This window comes from Sceloporus undulatus, chromosome 5 (genome assembly GCF_019175285.1).
Source record: "Sceloporus undulatus isolate JIND9_A2432 ecotype Alabama chromosome 5, SceUnd_v1.1, whole genome shotgun sequence".
In the NCBI taxonomy this organism is placed as follows: Eukaryota; Metazoa; Chordata; class Lepidosauria; order Squamata; family Phrynosomatidae; genus Sceloporus; species Sceloporus undulatus.
The window spans coordinates 64025762-64047261 of record NC_056526.1 but is presented as its reverse complement, the minus strand read 5'-3'; the positions used below and the strand labels follow the sequence as shown (position 1 = coordinate 64047261).

Sequence of the window (21500 nt, the reverse complement as noted above, 5' to 3'; positions counted from 1 at the left end):
CAAGCCACAGGCAACATAAGCTGATGGCTGGAAAGTGACTCTTTTGGAAACAGCTGTCATTTATGTCAGGTAATCAGATCACTGCAAGATCGCTTGTGAACTTCCCTGGACCCCATACTGAGAGTAAGTCAGGGATTAAAATAAATGAATAATACAGAATAGCAGAAGGCAATATCTACCCCTCCAAGTGTTCAAAGACATAGCCATGTTAGTCTGGAAAGAGACGTTGCAGCATGAATTTTCATAGACTTGAGCCTACATCTTCAGATGCTAACAACTTCGTTCAATTATGGGGGAAATAGACAGATTGGAAGGGGTGGCATGAAGCTGCCCCTTCCGAAGACGGATTGGGGCTGCACCAAACACATGCTGCAGCCCCCAATCTGCCTTGAACCCAGATGGAAAAGAAACAGCCCCATGGCGGCTTCATGATGCTCAGCGGCATGAAATATGTAAATGCTGCACTGCTGGAGCGTCATGAAGCCATCCACAGTTGGGCAGCTTCATGCTGGCTTCCCGGAATCATCAGGACATGTGGTGTCTAAACGCTGTGCGCCGATGATGCCCAGAAGCCGGCTTTTTGGGGCTGTCTGTTCCAGTTCTTAGTCTCAAAAATGCTACAAGATCCCTTTGCCTCCAAATGTTGCTAAACTACAGCTCCCATCAATCCTAGTAGCAAAGTTGTAATTCATCAACAACTAGAAGGACACACACTTCCCCATCCCTGCTTCAGAAGATTAATTATATTCTATTATATCTGCAGAGCCCTAAAATGCTGCCATAAGGACTTAGGCATGAATATGTAGCACCAGATCTTGCATATTTTGGCTTATGATCTTCAGTCTCCAATACATATGCTGATTACCACCCATAAAGCCAAACATGGTCTTCTACTATTTTGTCCATAATGGCACTGTCCCCATATGATGCTGCAGGGACACATCACATCTATTTAATACTTAGATTGACAGGAATGATACTCACCCTCTAAAACTCTCTTCTAATTAAGAACTGCCTCAGGCAATCTCTGATCACCTTTAGGAGGCTGTTAAAGACTTTCACCTTCAGGCAAACTGGAAGGCTGTAAGAACAATGTTATCTATCCCAACCAGTTTTTAGGGTTGTTTGTTTTTTTAAAAAGAAACTGGGCATGGCTCCAGGAAGTTTTTTTTAAGAGACAATTGCTTTAACCAAAAAACTAAACAAAACACACACATACACTCTAGGCATTCTTTCACCCCATACTCTCAACACACATATATGATCCACTCAATCACTCCTCTCTTCCACCCTCCGCCCCCTCCCACACTTTCTATAGGAGCCTCCTTGACTACTTTTGCTTGTTCCCACATCTCTCCTGCTCTTCATTGTTCTCTCCAGTCCTCAAAGCTTACCAGTAAACAAATTTTCTCCCTCCTTCCCAGTTTTGGTAGGAGGCTAAGAAGCAGCAGAACTATAGGTGCAGTACATACCACCTGAAAAAGGTGGGCTGGGGCCGCCTCTCTTTGCTGCACAGCATTACCGCAGCAACCAAATGGCGCGGTACCACTGTGCAGCAAAAAAGGAGCACTTAGAAGCAACTCCTGTTTGCTGCGCAGTTGCAATGCAGCAAAACGCCATAACACGGCGCGGTGGCATCACAGCTGTGCAGTGCCATTTGGACGCAGTGCAGCTGCAACGTCACCGATGTGTGCAATGTGTGGGCGGGGCTGCACAATCATGGCAGCCCCCACATGTACTAGGGTTAGGGAGCATGCGGTTGGTGCACGCTCCCTAACACTAAAATCGGCGCCAGCACAGCACAAAAGGCCGGTCTGTACCACGCCTCTAGTCTCCAGCTGTCCTGCCCTTATCCTTTTCCTTCTGAAGAATGTTCTGGGTCCCCATGGGGTTCACAGGCATGTTGGGAATAGGAAACAATAATAGCAAAGTGCTGGACTTCAGCTGTATTTTAGCCACCAAAAGTTAGAAAATCCTCATTTGTTTTTAACTGAAAACAGTCAAGTCAAGAGGTTCTGACAAATGTCACAGCTTGTGTCCAGGTACACTGTGGCAGCCATTTTGTGACTGCCAACTAGAGATTTAAAATTAATCAAGATTGAAGAGCTGTATTAAATTGTCTGCCTGTGGAATGAACAATTTCAGAATGTACTGTATTCATCACTTAATAATCACACTGTACTCAGTAACGTTTATTAACAACCATTTAATTGGATGCTGTAAAATATGTCTCTTCTTGCCAATTTTAATTTTTCAGTGTAACTGTAGAACTATAGGATATAAACAGAATACTTGAAATGAAAATATCAGGTTTTGATCTTTAAGAATGTGGCTTAAAAACCTTCATACACACACCTGCAAAAGCAGAGGGGATGTTTCTTTCAACAAAACTGGGAACTTATTAGATGGTCTTGTAGCACCACCTTCTGGTTAGTGTGGAGTCCACAACTCATCTCAAATATAACCTACTGCGTCTATTATATATTATTGATTCCACAGGATGTTATATAATAAGAGACAAATGACATTTTATTTTCTATAACAGTGAGATATGAGTGAATACTATAAAGAAGGATCACTAGGGGAAAAACTGGCTAAAGAATAGTATGAGAAAGCAAAAAGGCATTCATCAGGACAAATTAAGGGACATGATAGGAAAAACATTTCTCTGTCTCTCTATCTAGCTCTATCAATTATGAGGTCACAGTGAAATATATCAATTTTTATCTTTAAAAAGTACTGAGAAACTGTGGGAGGGAGTCAACCTTCATACCTTGAAATATTTTCTTCTTATGCGAGTCATATTCATCAACATTACTCCAGAATTTATTCCAGTTTTTCCATAATACGGGTGTCTAGCAAAGCGATTATACCACCCAATACGAGGTTCTTCATGTTCAGGTGCCATTGCAGCAATTTGAGAAGAATTAAATTTTTTCAGGAAGGACCAAATATCATCAACAGGTCTTAAGAACAAGATGTCTGTGTCAACATACAGCAAAGAATCCACATCACTGAGAATTAGCTATAAAGGAAAAGAGGTTTTACAAACAGTATGTTAGAGCAAGCATTCTTTTGATTAACAAGTTATTGCGGTAAGTCCAATATTCATCCATCACTGTTTGGTACAATATATAGCTATTTAGACAAGTGTTCTTTCCCTATTTTTTCACATTTATGAATTAATTGTTCAGCATAAAAAATAAATACAAGCTGCATGAGTTTACGATAATTTACTATGCTCCAAAATTTATTGCTACCCAGAAATAAAAACAAGATAATTTGATGTCATTTTCCTCATTTAGTTATGTTATACTGCTAGAGATTTTATTAGTTTTCTGTTTTATTGTTTTTAATTTTGGAAGCTGCTAAGAACTCCAGGAAGAAATAGGGAAGCAAACGCTCCTAAATAAGTTAGTAAATGTTTGTTTTGTTTTACATGAAGCACAAAATTTAATTTAGTCTCTTTTGGGGAATTGTGAGAAAGCATAAATACAATATGGAAACAACATGGACCCTTCCATTTTTGTTTTTATATACTGTGTTCCTTGCATCTGCCTCTTCATCCTACCACAGACAATCATATATACAGTATGCCCTTCTACATATACTGTATGTGTACAAGTGCATGCATATAGTCCCTGCATATCTACTTCAAAGCTTTCAGACACCTATATTTCAACTGATATGAAAAAAGGTGCAATATCTTACTTAAGAGCCAATCTGACTCATGCAATGTGCCTTCCCTTCAACCAAGTCAAACAACAGTTCCCACCCAACTACAGATATGAAATAAATCAAATTGCTGCATTTGGAAGTAAAGTTCTGTTTACTAATACAGGTTAAATGCTGTAAAGGAAGTGCTAGGAAGACCTGGCTTAAAGGCAGCCAATCACAGTTCAGAGAAACTGTGAAGAGGTCCTGTGGAGGATCAGAAAGTATAAAAACAGGACCGTGTGTCTGAGGGAAAGGAGACAAGGTTGACAGTTGATCTGGATGAGACAGTTGGACGAGTCAGTAAGGAGTGAATGTGTACTGAATGACTGAATTGATTGAACAGCAAGATTTCTCATAACGCAGGTTGGATATCCTTATATGGTTGGAACTAAGTATTGGAACATGTTACCATTCTAGAGGATATAATAAACCACATTATCTTGTTAGTTTGTTAACTCTGACTCTGACTGTCTTCTTTCATCCTTAATCAAGGGGTGGTCACATTTGCCATAAGGAACACAAAGTGAACACACAAACCTATCCACACTAAGGGTCACTCTGAGACCCAGTAACTCAATCCAGAAAGGAAGGAATTGGGGGAACAAAGGCAGGGTGAGTGGCAGGATCCTTAGAGATTACAACTACAGAACCAACTTGGGAGAAGGGATCTGTCACAATTATTTTTAAAGCATTACAAATTTTGCTACAACTATCATTACCACTTACCGGCAGGAAAAGCCTTTGAGAAGCACAAGGTTTGAACAGTTTCTTCCATTCTGCTGCATTCTCAGTTGGAAATGAGATGGGATATAAAGTGTAGTTAAACTTTTCTTGATATGCCAAACTGTCAAGCTGAAAAATCATTATTACAAATGTTAGCATCTTATTAAAGAGATAGGACAAGAAGAGCACAAAAATCCAACTACCGTATGCAGTCCTACAAACCTACTTGTCACTTTGGCTATAAAACAGTAAAATTCTGAAAACTATAGCACTAATTAAATATTTGTTAAAGCAAAAACTACAGTACTTTACAATAAGGGGGTTTATTTATTTTATTTCCTGCCTTTCTCCCAGCACAGGATTCAAAGTGGCTTATAGTGTTCAAACAAAACACAGTTACAAAGTATTAATACAAAAGTTTAAAAATGATTACAGTCCTCCCTCCATTCTCGCAGACTTGGGATCTGCGCTCCTTCATTATCTGTAGGGACGAATGGAGGGAGTTAAAATGGGGCATGCGCCTATAGTGCACATCTACATGCCACGGCAGGAGTGTGCCTCCATTCAAGCCAATAGGGCTTGAATATGCGTGGTTTTCCATTTTCGCAAGGAGGGTTGGTACAGATTCCCCATGAAAACAGAGGGAGGACTGTAAATGACTTTTTTTTAAAAAAGGCAGAAGCTTAAATTTGTTTTTCAAACCCATTTAAAACATAACAAAAAGAATCAGGCACATCGCACCCCATTAGAAGCTCTATCTGCCGCTAATAAATCTGAATACATTTACATAATTAAACAGGTATATAGGTAGTATCCCCCCCCCCTTTTTTTTTCTCCAACATTCTTTTTATTTATTATCCATGGGAAGAAATAGAGACAAGCACAGTGAGATCGTCTAATGGTTTCAGGGTAACATTAGGTACATTATTTATGAAATTTTGATACAGTAAACTAAAATAAACTAAAAGTTTAGAAAGCAAGAGACTTTAGGTACAGTGGCTAGTGAAGATGTGTTACATATTTTTTGTATTTTTTTTCTTTTCCTATTTCCAGTTCATGAATTTTACATCTTACTATGATCATGAGTTAAATACTGTAATTCATTTAACACACCTCAAACCTGAGTTGGCAAATGTTCTGATCAACTATGTTCTTTAGAGAGGTTTATTATACTTGACTAGAAGTGAAGGACAGCATAGTGTAGTGGGTTCAGCATTGGACTATGAATCTGGAGACCAAGGTTTGAATCCCCGCACAGCCATCTAAACCCCCTAGGTGACCTTGAGCAAGCCACACTCTCTCAGCCTCAGATGATGGCAATGACAAATAAGTCAGAAATGAGTTGAAGGTACACAACAAGAAAAAGGATGAAGAACATTTTGGAGCAACAGCTTGCAATCAATGGCATATATTAGTGAAATGGAGAGAAAGTATAAAGCAAGAAACGCCCAAACCTTGTGTGCACACAAGTAACTGGGAACTGCGAATACCAAACAGTTAGACAATCTATTATTGATTGAATTATTGGAAATGGAGCCTGCCTGTGTTTTTCCTCTTTCCCACAGGGCAATTCCTTGTGTAAGTAGTCTCTTACACAAATGGGATGCGATGTGCCTGATTCTTCTTGTTATGTTTTAAATAAGTTTGAAAAACAAATTTAAGCTTCTGCCTTTTTTTAAAAAAAAGTCTCTTACACAAACATCTCATTAGCAGATAGGAAACGCTATCTTTAAAATTGCCAGCATTAATTATAAAAAGTACTGAAATGACAGCAGAATTGTGGCAACATGCCTCTTCTTCTTTGTACCAATTTGGAAATGGATAAGGTGAGGAAAGTTAGCTTTTGCTAGTACTTACAGCTCCTGATGAATACAAAGCTAAGCTGAGACTGCTTCCCCATCATCTCCAACTCAGACATGGGTTGGTAGAGCGGAAGGAGTCTAAGGAAATATCTGGATAGGGGACCAAGCCATACATTCACCAAGCCACCAATTACTTTTCTCTACATTTTGCAGTTGGCAAAAGATGAAGATTGCTGTACAATCTCCACCTCTGGAGATTGGATTCCTATCCACCTCTAAAACCCCAGAATTGGGATGAGGTCTTGGACTGTACACATTCACAAGAGGCTGAGTACAGGAAATTTGTCAAAACACCTAGGTTATATGCTTTTTGCTCAAGTGAGATATCACAACTAGAAAAAAAGAATGTATTCACATGCAACCATTTTCAGTTTTAGATTCAGGTGTGAGCAAACTCTGTTATCCCAGACATGCAGACAAGGTAGCAGATCAAGATAGTCAAAGAAGTAAAATTAACTTTAAGCAATTGTGTTAGTAATTAATGGTACACTACCAACTGAATACTTACTGTTTCTCTGAAGCCATGATGTAATTGGTCCTCTGCAAAAATATGAAACTGTAGGGGTTTGATGCTGAAAATAATGGCTGATCTCAACATAGTAATAGTCTCCTCCAGCCGCTCACCACAGGCAACCACCGCCAAATGCATTGCTTCAGAAGGGTGAGTTTTCAGGATATTGTACCTAATACAAAAAATACAAATGGTACTGCTTTCCAAAGATTCAGTGTTAAATATAAGTATTTTATATTATATTTTAAGAGTAAGATAATTATTTATATACTGTATTTGTGTTATGTTACAAACACTTGTAACATAAAAGAAATTTAGGGATGGTATCTGTATTATATTTTAAGAGTAAGATAATTATTTATATACTGTATTTGTGTTATGTTACAAACACTTGTAACATAAAAGAAATTTAGGGATGGTATCTGACAACGGAGAGAAATGACAAAAAGAAAAATGTTTTCAACTGCTATCAAGTAAAGTTTATTGGGGGGAGGGACATTGTAAAGTCAAAATAATCTTAATTTTTAGTTTACACACTTATGTTTTACAGAACCATCTTTATTTCCCCCCCAAAAAAAACATGAACTCATAATCAGATTTCATTGACAATAAGCCCATTTTAAATTACAGTCACCCCTCCTAACTCGTGGATCTGAGATCCGTGACCTCGAATATCCGCAGAATATCCGCAGAGGGACGACCTCTGCTATTTCCAATAACATGGCCGCACGCACGGGGGGGGGGGAATTCAAGCCTATGAGACTTGATTATGTGCAAGCCTCTGTTTTCGCAGGGGGGGGGGAATGGATCCCCAGCAAAAACAGAGGGCCAACTGTATACCTAAATATCCTTTCTAAGAGACAATGTAATTTTCATACCATAGTTACAATTTCATTTCTTACTACAGTATTAAAAACAGTTATATCGTCTTTGGTACCTGGAAAATGGACCAGAGATTTAAAAATATGATTTTACAACAGTAACCCTGATGATTATGCTGTATTAAATGTATATGAACAGGCTATGAACATATACACTTCTGTGATATGAGTAGCTTTCCTGTTTACACAAGAACTGTAAGGGATTCTTGGGGCAGCTTCTGTTTTATCTTGCCTCTTCTATGCAGGCAAACACAGCTAAAGGAAGATCATCTGCAGCAGGACCTCATTCTTTGCCAGGTCAAACTGTATTCACTGCATTGTTTACTGCAGACATAGTGCTCCAATCCCCAGTGCCTAAAGTCTATTTCCCTTGCCCTGTTTCATTACCCACCCTTTGCTAATGCAGCTAATAACTTCCAGCTAGACAGAAAATGAGGAGAAAAGGGGAGCTAGCTGTGCAAAAAAGACTTTGTCAATAGAAGCTTTACTGTCAAGAGGTTTTGTCAGAGAAAAGGGGAGAGCAGATATGCCTCGTCAGCTACCTGTGTGTGTGTTTTAAAAATCAAGGCTAAAAAGGTTTGGCCTCAAAAATGGAAAAGTAGAGGCTGATGAAAGCAAAAAACAAACATCCCTGAATGCATTTTGGAAGAGGGCTTCAAGTGGTCTCTATAAAGCTTAAAATGTTTTTATCTACTTGTACAAGGCTTAGATGATCTGGTTGTTTCTTTTTACATGTGCTTAATGATAGTTCTGAATAAACTACTCTTCTTTTGGGAGATATAGAAACCTATATCTTTCGATGTTATTTCTGCCTCTGGTACCAATTTTTTGGTTAAAGAATTAATATTGTAGAATACACCTACTTCATTAACTGAAGTATATCTGCAGCAGGAAAAGGCAGGAAGAAGAAATGTATTCCATAATTTGAAGTTGAAGGCTTTCATGGCTGGAATCCATAGTTTTTTGTAGGGTTTTCTGGCTATGTGGCCGTGTTCTGATAGAGTTTATTCCTGATGTTTCACCAGCATGTGGCTGGCATCTTCAAAGAATGCTGGCATGGGGGTGAGTGGGATATATATATATACTATGTGCCCCTTGGTTGGAAGGAAGTGATTTACATATTAATCTCTGTATTGGTCTGTTGTTGAATGGCAAGGCCTCAGGGTGTCTATTTAATTAGTGATTCATTGTCTGCTGCGAAATCCCCCTGACCCTACTTTAAGGGTTTCTTCTTTCCTGTTATAAACCATCCTGGGCATAAAATGCTATTTGAAAACACTGAAATTCTGGACCATGCAACAACTATCAACTATCCCAGCAGATAAGCCCACAAAAACTATTCCCTAATTGCTTAATTTAAACATCTGGACATACTGGAACTAATCCAAGTAGAAAAAGCAAACAGTTCCATAGTGTAACATGAATTAACTAATTTGTACTCTAACTCTTGTTTAAACACTTGCTATTTCGCATTTGGATAATAGGAATCTTAAGAATGGTTCAGTAATGAGATTGCTGCAAGGCAGAGGAGTAAATGAACAACTGTAAAACGTACACATGAGTAGGACAGTGTTTTGTTTAATTCTGCCAAGTTGTGGTGAGTATTTCCTGGCTTTTGTTCTCTCTAGCCTTCCTTGCTACTGCCAGCACACGTCTGGCTAGTCATTTGTCGGATTCTTTCCTCACAGCCAGAATAGGATGCTTCTGCCTTAGAAAAGGAAAGCAACAAAGCTTGGCAGGGAAATGACTACTGGGGCATCAAGGAAGTAGAAGTAAAGAGATCTTTTGTGGCTCTGACTCTGTATCTACTGTATATACTCATATATAAGTCTAGAAATTTTAGTCAAAAAATTGCCCCCAAACACCTGAGTTGATTTATCCACAGGTCAATGTAAGTGCTGTACTTTAACTCTTATTTTTCAAAAAACAGGAACCATCCCCTGGTGCAAGAGAAGAGCGTAATCTGTGCTGAGAGCACTGACCCCCTCTAGTGTCTCATCCATCCAGCCTATAGTGTGAGCACAAACAGTTATTTATTTATTTATGGTATTTATACCCTGCCCTTCAGCCCTAAAGGCTATCAGAGCGGCTTACAATTGTCATTTTTAATTAGACGGTTCCTTGCCCTCAGGCTTACAATCTAAAAGACACGACACAAAAGGAGAAGATTTTGTCTAAGTTTGGCATTGTTTTCCTTTGTTTCATCCTTTAGGTCAGAGTTTCTAAACTTTGGTCCCCCAGGTGTTTTGGACTTCAACTTACAGAAACTCTAGCCAGTACTTACAGAAACTCTAGCCTGTTTGGCCAACAATCAGAAATTCTGGGAGCTGAAGTTCAAAACAACTGGAGGATCAGAGTCTGGGAACCACTGCTTTAGATCCTTTGTTCCATGGCCCTAAGTTTACCCTCAACATATCCATGAGTCATATCAAAAGCCATAATTTTGGCCCCTAAACCTGCCCCTGACTTATACACGAGGTCAACAAAGTAATTGTCTGCTATTCTCTAAATAGGCCTAAATATGTGAAATGCAATGAAGGAAGGAATACTTCAAGATTTCAATATCATATGTATTTTTGAATATCCTTCAAAGGATAATATTTTATTAACTCAACCAATTCCTGTTACTTCAGTACAACAGTACTGTTGTATCCTTGGCATTTTCAGTACCACAGTACTGATACAAAGTAGAAAAATCACAGTCACTGAAATGGTTCAAGGCATAACACCCAAAAATCATTTCAGGCAGGGTCATATAGTTGGTCACAGCACTTCTGGTTTACAGACAGCACTATTTGTCTCTGATATTTGCACCCTAACCCTACCTCCCAGTAACATGTATTTACCATGTATACTGCTAAATAAACAGGTATCAGAAAGTACAGTACCTGTCCTCTGCCTCCTCATGAAGAAGTGGCTGTATTAGCAGCTGTCCCTGGAAATGGAACATGAGCTTGTGCTTGTTCTGTGTAATTTTTAAGTATAAAACCAATTGCTACAGCAGACACATTAAATCAACAGCTGAATTATATGTCATCTCTTATGTTTAAACTCTTATCCCACGAACAGCAGGATTTGCTGTCATATCACAAACATCTTCTGAATGTCCTCTCAGTTTCAACAGCCCTTCGCTTTATACATGGTAGTCTGCTGGCAGAGAATCACAATGCAAGCCCTTTCACTAGACAGAAATATTAATGCAGTACTTTGCATCTCAGCCTAGCATTCTTTAACCTGCAGCAAATTGTATTGTAGACTGTGGTGCATAGTATAATCAGTAATAAGAAACTAAAAGGAACACTTTTGAGTTTAACTGCCCCCCCCCCCCCCCCAAAACCTTCACTGTGATGTTATATCAAAAACATTGACCAGCAAATAATTTAAGACGTTCCCTGGTTATGTTTTTCCAGTATGTTCCACTCATACACATCTTAACCAGGAGTCCCATGCTACAGTTAGAGAACACACTCCATAAAAACAAAAACTGTCTCACTGAGTGCCTTTAAAGTTTTCGCAAAAAACACAGATCTGCCAGATCTGCATTGATAAATTTGTCACTATATTGAAGGCAGAGTGTTTTTTAAAAATCAGATTTTCACAAAATCTGTTAAGCAAACATTACTATGCCTCTTTGTTTTCTCCTTACAAAGTTTAAAGTGAAATGTGAACATATTTAAGCCAACTCTAATAGCACTGTAAAACTGAACTGCATGCCTCTGTCAAACACATTGGCCAGTTCTGGCAACAATCTCTTAGTTTAATAACGATAATCACACAATTTTGCACATGTGTCCTATCTTCTTGTTAACACTTCTTTTCTCACTTCTTAGCTCAGAGCAACATGCTGGGAAGCCTTTAAATAATCATATGGTAGTTTTTTGTTACATCCAAACTGGAAAGCTATGATTGCCAAGTTTGGAACAGTAATTCTTTGTGTGTGTCCTTGACATGCAAGCTCTTCTTTTTCTTGTAAACCACCTCCTCCCCGTATCAATCTTCTGCTCAAAGTTCTAAGCTCCACACAGAAACTTTCCATCAAAAATGTTAATGAAAACAGTTGTGTCAAAGAGAGTAGCAAAAGAAATCTGCCCATAGAATTTTGTAGTGCATGGAATGAAAGAACAAAGATTTAGGGTCATTTTTTTTCTAATTAGGTAAAGGCTCAGTCTGATTGCAGATTTGTATGTTTGACTTGCTTGAGCAGCCAATCTGTATGCATACTGGATCAGGAATATATGCATTTCAAAATGGGAACCTTTTATAAATGAGAAAGCCTAACAGGAACGATGCAAAATAGGTGCCAGGGATCTTACCCAAAATTAGTATTTTCTTCAGCATTTCATATATTTTCTGACACTTATTAACATGTCTAAAATGAGCTACTTGAGCAGTTAAGACTGTCAAAGCCTACCTACAAGCAGCTTCCCAAAAGCAGTTCTTTCCACAAACATCAGGGGGCAGCATCCAATAGGAATTCCAGTAAGATACAGACACATTCTTACACCTAACAGGATGAGACAGAAACAATCCTGTGTGAATATTATTTGTTTCATTTAGAGGTCGTAATGGAGTTTTTTTCTGTTTGCTCATAAAAAGTCATCCAGTTATTTACTACTGATCAGTGCCTGAAGGTAGCATTTCATACACTAACATAAATCTATATCATATCAGGATAAATGTTAAGCATAAACCCCAAGCACAGGCCTACTGATAACTGGCATATTGCTAACTGGCAATGCTATGAAAACATATTCAGAAGGAAATCTTCTAAGTGCTGTTTAAGGTTTTGCAATGGGATATACTTCCACATACATGTGCATAGAATGGGAAATAATACTTGGAGGTGTTTGTTTGTTTTAAATCAAAGTTTGGAAGTTTTATGTATTTTGTTTTTGTGTCCTTTTGTTTTTACAGTGAAGACATTCATTGTTAATGGACATGACAGCACATAATGTTACTAGGGACATTGACTCCCTAAAGATTAAGAACCTGGAGATCAACATTTAACTGAACTAAATATTTAGAAGGAACTGTGATAACAGCTGGATATTGTTTGACACAAAGAATAAGACTTCTACTGAAATTGTTCATCTGTATCTGATAAAATGCAAAATGAGGATCTTTTGTGTACTGTATACAACATGCAGTAGACCAAATCTTTGTCTCTGTAAAATACTTTATCCAGAAATTTTAAAAAATGGAAGTGCCATAACATTTGATTGTTGTGATGCATATAACCTATATTCTCAGTGAGGGACCACTGTTAGGACAGAGTATCAAAAAATGGAATGGTTTCCTATTAGCCAAGTGGTCAAACAAAGCTACATTTTATGACCCTCTCTCTTTAATTTATAGAGAGAACATACTATGTGGAAAGCAGGATTAAAGGAAGGAGATGTGAAAATTGGAGTAAGAAACATCAACAGTTCAAAGCATGGGGATGGCAGCATATTAATAGCAGAAAACAGCAAAGACTCAGAACAACTACTGATTAAAGTTAAGAGAAAATGTGCAAAAACAAAGTTACGGCTGCATATTTTTAAAAACCCCAGAAAGTACAACTGATTACATACAGTGGTACCCCGGGATACGAATTACCCAGCTTACGAATTTTTCGGGATACGAAAAAATCCCATAGGGATTTATTGTTTCGGCTTACGAAGGTTTTTTCGGGTTACGAAAAAACCCCGGCGCTGTTTTAAATGGAAAGGCCGCCACCGGAGGGCAGCAGAGAGCTATTTTTTCCATTAGCGCCTATGGCAATTCGGCTTACGAAGGTTTTTCGGGTTACGAAATTAGCCGCGGAACGAATTAATTTCGTAACCCGAGGTACCACTGTATCTTTAAATTGGGTGGTGAAAACATCTAATTTGTTAAGGATTTTCAGTATCTTGGCTGAAACTAGTAATCAAGATACAGACTGTAGGGGCTGCGCACACTGGCCATAAAGGCCGGCCTGGGGACAGAGTCGGCGCATGGCATCCACATGATGCACACACTGACTCCGTCCCCAGAGCAGCCTGATGTGACGTGCTGCATCCAGCACCATGGCTACTGCACCCTGGAAAGGCCAGATTATCTTATTTATAAATATTTATGCCGCCCCTTAAGGGCAGTCTGCACAGCTTCTGTAGTCAAGAAATTAGGACTCAGAAGAGCAGCTATGAAGGAATTAGGTAAGATTCTCAACTGTAAGGATACATCACTGCATGTGGGGATCAACCATGCCATAGTAATTTTACTTTCTCTATATAAAAGTGAATGTTGGACAGTGAAGAAAGCTGACAGGGGAAAAAATAATCTCATTTGAAATATGGTGCTGGGAGGGGGGGGTTCCTATGGGTATTACAGACCACCAAAAAGACAAAGAAATGGGTCTAAGAGTAAATCAAACCTGAACTCCCACTAGAAGTCAAAGGCCAGTTACAGACTGCCAAAATAAAGCTGCTTTGGGTCTCTTTGGAAGTACAGTGGTACCTCGGGATACGAATTACCCAGCTTACGAATTTTTCGGGATACGAATAAATCCCATAGGGATTTATTGTTTCGGGTTACGAACGTTTTTTCGGGTTACGAAAAAACGCCGGCGCTGTTTTAAATGGAGCCGCGGCAGAGCCGCGGCTTTTTTTCCCATTAGCGCCTATGGCAATTCGGGTTACAAAGGTTTTCGGGTTACGAAATTAGCCGCGGAACGAATTAATTTCGTAACCCGAGGGAGCACTGTATGCTATTTAAATGATGCATGGGTCCTAAGAGTCCACAGGTCACGCCAAAGCCACACTCCATTCCTAAGGACTGGAGTGAAGCTTTGGTGCAGCTTCTGGATTCTTAGAATGCATGCATCATTTAAACAGCATACCTCCAAAGAGACCCGAAGCAGCTTTATTTTGGCAGTCTGTAACAGGCCAAAATGACTAAATTGAAGCTTTCATACTTTGGACATATGAGATAACATGACTTAATGGAAAATATAATAATGCTTGGTAAAGTTGAAAGCAGTAGGAAATGAAGAAGATGCCCTACAGATGGATAGATGCAATCAAAGAAATCATAGTCCTGAGTCTACAAGACCTGAGCAACAGCACTTGAACACAGGCTTTGAAAAAGAAAGAGTTATCATTTCTTAAATCACCATTATGAGAATCTAATAGACAACCCTTCAGTTTTCTATAAGCTGAAATCAACTGTAATATACAGTACTTGACTTGACATGACAGTATCACTACTATGTGATAACTCGAACAAAACTACTGTACTTCCATTAAACAGTTAATTACAAAGCTGCAAGCCTCATCAAGAAATAGTGCTGAGAGCTTAAAAAGTAACTAATCCTTGCTCTTCCCACAATTTAACTAATCTAATAGAGAGAGACCAATTGGCGCTTGCACACTGAATGCCTTTCATGATATTAAGATATGACTCTCATGACACAATTGATGTGTATTAAACTGAAACTCCCTTTAATAAAAGTATTTGCAGCAACACCTGCACAGGTAACCAGGTTGCACCAGAGCTGATACAGCATCTCATTTCCAGTCATATGAGCTGCCTAACCCTTGCAGCAGCTCATTAAATCAAACTTTTAAGATGAAAAATGACAACAAACTTTCCTGTTTAAAACTAACCTCCACCCCTTTTAATTACAGATCTTGAACAAGTCAATACGAGGCTACTTTAAAATAGACAAATGAAGAGGTGATGCAGTAGCAGAACTTTGTTTCATGTCTATTCTAGAGCGCACTGTATTGAATCAGAACAACCTCAGGCAGGTTTCCTGCTTTCATGGTAAGGTTTCTGTAAGAGCCTGAGTCCTACCTGCAAGAATAACTAGAACAGCAGTAATAATATTGCATCACAAATTTCATCTTACTAGGAAGAAGTGACTCAAAAGATTTGTATAGACATGACCAGATATCTGTAATGTACTTACAGATGTTGAAATCATCAGTTATCTGAAGATACAAAATCAGTTTCGTGCTCAGCTTCCAATATATAGTGGTAGCAAAGCATGAACTAAGCTCATGACCAACAGTGCTGGAAATCAGCCATTCTTAAAATGAAATAAAAAGCAGACATGGGCTTTGATATATCCATTTTCAGTCCTGGTGCAACACTTTCATTTTTAATGCATATGCTATATATGTAATATTTATATCCTCTGAGGTTACAAGGGAATGCTCTTGAACCCATCACTGTTCTTAGAAGGACAAGTAACTATTGTAGCCACAAGTTATTTTACCTAGTTTTGGGCTCTTTCATAAGGAAAGGCAGATGTGCACACAATAATCCACACTATAATTTCCACTTAGCTGGGCTACTATGATGTACATTAAATGGATCAGCTCTTAAAAAATGTTCAGAAGCAAAGACTACAGCAAAACATGGTGGCCAAACTGTTTTCTGACATGTGCTTTAGAGACCATATGCAACCATGCCTGAAACAATTTGGTCTTAATTTGCTTCCAAGCACAATTCAAGGTGACCAGTTTGTCTAAGCAAATATAGGAAAGGTATTTGTCATTCCAGGAGAACTGTGACACCATAAACAGGCAACAGTGATCACCTCTCCTGTTGGCCTTTACCAACTAGATTGGACAGGGACCCAAACTGGTGCTTGCTACCTGCAATTCAGGTCAGTATTGTATGCAAATGATTTGTAATTTGTACAAAGCTAATCTTCTCATATCCTGGGCTGCTGATCTAGGATAAGAAGCTTTGCATCTGTCAATACAATGAGGCTTTCCAAGCCATTTAGGGAATAGAGCAGTGTTATATTTTGAGCCCTTCAAAAAACAAATTCAAGTCTTGGAGAATTTCAAGATAGTTCTTGTACCTCCTGTTAATATTCATTCTTTGTTCTCTTGGCTCCCATCTCTGTGACCAGGGCTTGCAGGGAGTGCAGTGGTTACATGCTTGTGTCAGCTCCAACAGAAAACTAGGGCCTCATAGTGTGTTTCCCCATTTCCTACCTCTTATTTCTTAGAGTAGAAGTACAGTACCGGAGAACAGGATATTTTAATTTGTCAAAAGCAAGAAAGTATTTTATATCCCTTATTAGAGGTGATGAAAACAATTAAACTATTAACTATTTGATCGACTACTGCACAGTGTAGATATCACTATTTTAGTCAAATGAACTAAATGCAATTAACTATATAAAACAAATTCCTAATTATTTTACCTTACCAAATCAATCTTTTTTTAAAGAGAAGGATTATTATGTGAATATGTAATAAAATTTCAAGACCATGAAGGATGATGTTGGAAGCTGCTAGTAGAAAGCACCAACAGCACACCAACTGGCCCTGAAACATTTCTGCCAGAAGACAGTCTAAGTACAGTAAAAGTGCAATCTTACACATGTTTTCTCTTAAGATGTAGTGATTTTTAGTTAGTGCAGAACTCTCATTATGTTCAGTGGGGCTACCTTCACATAAGCCCCATTAAATACCATGGCTTACAGCAGCCCCATTAATTTTGCAGGGTTTTTTCAGGCAAGGAATACTCAAGAGGTGGTTTTGCACTGCCACTGAAGTGGTCTTCTGTTACTTATTATTACCAGTAAAAGTTTCTGCTTGGAGACCTTATTGATAAGATGGAGTCCAGAGAAGTCAGTTGAGTATGTAGATTGACACTCTGCTGATCTCATTAACTCTGCAATAGTCCATAAAATCTAAAATTCTGAAAAATGCCAGATAGCTCAAAATAGGAGTGCTAGGTTATTAAATGGAATTGGACACAGGGAATATAAATACATCTCTAGTGATTAAAGGACTGCACTGGTTGATGGTCCATTTCTGAATACAATTTCGACTGCTGATTCAACATTTAAGTTTCTGGAACTTACATGTAAAATTCCATGCTGTTTAAGAACTGAGCAGCCAAAGAAACACCATTCAACCTTCCTGTTCACTGAAATCATTTCATCATGTGAAATAAAGCAGGTGACAAGTGGAAATAGAGCCTTCTCAGCAACTGAGCCTAGTCTGTAGGTTTCTCTCATATCTACCTTCCTATCTTTCTAATGGTAGATAACACCCTTCCTGTTCTTCCAGGCTGTTTTATTATTATCTACTATTTTAATCACTATTCTATTTTTGTAAGCATTTTCATTTATTTTACTATAAAACCAGTGTTGACAGACTGGTGATATAACATGTACTAACTATACAAAATAATAAAGCAATCTCTACACAGCATGGGGATGCAAATATACAACTTTTGTTCTTATGAAGATGCCTGGTCTTTCTTGAAATGGGTTACCATTCAAGAGTGCATTATGTGAAACAACTGGAGATACCTCTGGCTAAGCCAGTGTGTTTGTTCCATTTGCTGCTGAAAGGTGTCCAAATGTGAAGTGAGCAACAGTATTTGCTGATGGCTCTTTTGTGTGTGTATGTAAATTGATTCAAGCCAGCAGATTCCCCATTTATGTGCCTTCATGTTGCCTGTCGACTTATGGCAACCCCATGAATTTTATAGGGTTTTCTTACTCAAGAACTACTCAGGTGTGGTTTTGCCAGTTCCTCCCTCTGAAAGGTAACCTGTAGCACCAGGGCTGACCCTGCTTAGCTTCCAAGATAAGGCTAGATCTGGTACCTTAATGTTTTTAAGTCATAGTATACCATCAGCAAAATGCTATGTATAAACATAGGTTGATCCACTCTTCACTGGGGCCTAACTTGTTGTAAACATTTTTGATTGTCTTAGAACTTAGGCAAGAATTCATTTACATTTCTTCTCAGAGAGCTTCTTCTTATTTGATATTTAATAATAATGTGTCTGATACTACATTTAATAATGCATTTTTAGAGGCTGAGTGATTCTAGAAAGTCAATTTGAACAACAGGGTACAGTATATGTAACACATATATAAATGTAAAAAAACCTACATCCCAAAGCCATTCATCTTGTGTCATCAGGGAGCAACTCGGTAATTTTTGTTTTCTCAGTTTAAAGGAAATTCTTTCTACTGTGGAAAATACTTATGACCATTTCCAGTAACTGATTCAAGCCAGCAGATTTCCCATGTGAATGTGTACCAAAAAGGAGTCATCGGGGCATCTTTATGGTGACCAGTTCACATTCTTCTGTATTTCTATAGCATTTCTTCAAAGGAACAGTAGCTTCTAAATTTTAATACAATGGAATTCTGGGAAGTGTAATTTACTGTGGCCCCAGAGCTCTCTGACAGAGAAGGCTAAATGTCGCACAAAAGCACAATTTCTAGAATGCCATAGCATTGAGCCAGGGCAGTTAAAGTGTTGTCAAACCGGATTATTTCTGCAGTGCGGACACAGCCCAAGTCTACGAAGGTTTATGCTACACCCTCAGCCTCAAAGGTGCTACAAGATAGATCCCTTTGCATACAAATTCCAAAAGGAAAAATCCCCTTGAACTCAGTGGTCCTCTTCAGAGTAGACACATATAGGATTGTTGTTACTTATGGCCTTTGTACTAATAATTATTTATGCACTAATAAGAAAAAAACCTGTGAAATTCATGCGGTCACTGTTAAGTCGACAAGTGGAAGGAAGGTGCACACAAACACACCTTGGGATGGTGTATTTTAACGTGTAAGCCGCCCCAGTTGTGTTGCACAAAGAGGCGGGATATAAATATTAGTAGTAGTAGTAGTAGTATATCCTTGTGAAGCAGACCACTGAGGCGGCCATGTCATGCTGGCTGGAAAGGAGTACAGAAAAGGGACAGTTGGAGCAGCCCCATATTATTATTATTATTATTCTGCCTCTTCCGCAGGATTGAGGCGGCTTACAATATCAAATGAAACACAATACAAAATATAACACATGTTAAATACATTCTATTACTTCCATCCCCCTAACAATACTATAATAAAATATCATTTTTTAAAAATGGAAATGTGTACATTTTAATAGGCTTTATCTCAGTGGTTCCCAAACTGTGCTCTTTAAGGGGATTTGGGGGGGACTCCATCTCCCACAAACCCCAGACTATTGGCCAACGTGGCTGAGGCTTCTGGGAGCTGAAGTCCAAAAAGAAAACCAAAACCCCCTCTCAAAAAGGGCACAGTATTGGGAACCAAACTGAAGGGAGTCTGGCAGGAGCCAGCCAAGTGGTTTCAGCATTCTGACTCTGGAGGCCTGGGTTCAAATCCTGGGCTGCACTCTCTCAGTCTTAAAAAAAAAGGCATCCCTGAAGAAGCCTTCTAAGAAAGCACTCCATGACAGGGGTCGACTCGGGTCCAAAACACGGTGGAGAAACAACCCAGTTTGAGGCTGCTTTAAGTGCTCTGGCTCAATGCTGGGGAATTCTGGGAACTGTAGTTTCGTGAGACGTTTAACCTTCTCTGTCAGAGGGAGCTCTGGCGCCACAATGAACTACAAGTCCCAGTATCTCTTAGCAGTTGAAGCAGTCTCAAAGTCTTAAGTTATCCTCTCTGAGAGAGAGTTTGGCGGGCTTTCCTCCTTCCCTTCCTTCAGTCCGCATCGCCCCAGACTCATGGGGCCAGTCCATCATACCTCTCCGTCCTCCCCATCATCCGCGGCTTCCCTTTATCTTGGGGCCAGCCCGCCTTCTCCTCCTCCTCTTGGCCCAGCTGCCTCCGGAGGGGCAGAGCCCCGTTGCCCCGGTGTTGCTCGAGCGAGAGGGCCAGCTGGCTGAAGGCGTAGAGGAGCGAGCAGAGGCCGCAGCCCAGGCAGAGCAAGGCCACTCGCACCAGGCGCCGCATTATGATTACTCTCCTCGTCCTCCTCCCGCAAGGCCCCGGCGGCTGCGCTGGGCAACGGCCGGGGCCTAGCCGGGAAGAGAAGCCCCTCCTCAGCCGCTCACTAGGCCACGGAGCCGGGCTGGAAGGCTGCGGAGGGAGTGAGGAGGAGGAGAAGGGAAGGAGGAGGCAACTAGGCCCGGTTAAGGAGGAGCCCTGGAGGCGGCGAAGGAAGGAAGGAAGGGGTGGAGATGGCGAAGAGGAGGAGGAGGAGTAGCCCTGAAGGAAGGCCCTGAAAGTGGTGCATTAAGGCCGAGGCCTTCAGTTCATAATGTGATGAAAATGGTGCCCGCTTTTACCTCAGAGAGACCAAGCGCCAAGGAGGACCAGGCGCCACAAAATGGAGGGCAAGGGGGATAAAATAGGGAGGATAAGGGACCTCAAAGCGACCAAGATGTAAATCTAGCCGTGCTCAAAGTGGGGGGGAAAAGGAGGCCATGATGACCAAACGAAAGCTAATGTGAAAAGCACTAACATTCAGGCTTCTCAAAATGGAGGGCGAGAAAGAAAGGAAAAAGGGAGGATAAGTGACCAAATAAAAGCGACCCAAACACTTCATCACGTGAAATATGAATCCAGGCTTCCCTACTCAGGAGGGAAGGCGTTCAAGAGAGAAAAGGAAACCATGATGACCAAATTAAATACACAAAAGCACTTTTATAAAATCCAGGCTTCATCTTTAGCCGTGCTCAAAATGGAGGGCAAGAAAAAAAAGGACAAATAAAAGCTCAAAGGACTCATATATAAAGTATAAATCCGGGCTTAAAGTGGAGGGCATTCAAGAAAAATGGCAGGGGGGCATCATGGCCAAATAAAAGCTCAAAGCACTCCTATAAAGTATAAACCCAGGCTTCCTAGTCATCCTCAAAATGGAGGACATTTAAAGGGGAAAAAAGGGGGGGACATGACCAAATAAAAGCTCAAAACACTTGTATATAAATTCAGGCTGTTTGTGCTCAAAAGGGAGGTCATTCAAGACAAAGGAAAGACATGGCCAAATAAATATAAACCCAGGCTTATTCATGCTCAAAATGGAGAATACTGTATTCACAAAAAAA

At 39.6% G+C, this 21500-nt stretch overlaps 1 protein-coding gene across 3 annotated transcripts in view; it reads right to left on the bottom strand.

The window, feature by feature from the left end:
• The window catches only part of GXYLT1 (glucoside xylosyltransferase 1), a 28159-nt gene extending 7580 nt beyond the window's left edge, over nucleotides 1–20579 (bottom strand). The window contains exons 1-5 of one of the 3 annotated variants that reach the window (XM_042469178.1): nucleotides 20198–20579; nucleotides 12106–12198; nucleotides 6811–6985; nucleotides 4444–4569; nucleotides 2774–3025 (exon numbers count right to left, since the gene is read on the bottom strand). In XM_042469178.1, coding sequence (XP_042325112.1) covers nucleotides 2774–3025; nucleotides 4444–4569; nucleotides 6811–6985; nucleotides 12106–12198; nucleotides 20198–20406 — 855 coding nt within the window. In that variant the 5' untranslated portion in view covers nucleotides 20407–20579. Of the gene's footprint in view, nucleotides 1–2773; nucleotides 3026–4443; nucleotides 4570–6810; nucleotides 6986–12105; nucleotides 12199–18586; nucleotides 18619–20197 lie in introns of those variants that run through there. The other 2 variants (XM_042469181.1, XM_042469180.1) reach the window with 2 other exon arrangements.
• Between the last annotated feature and the right edge of the window lie 921 nt (nucleotides 20580–21500).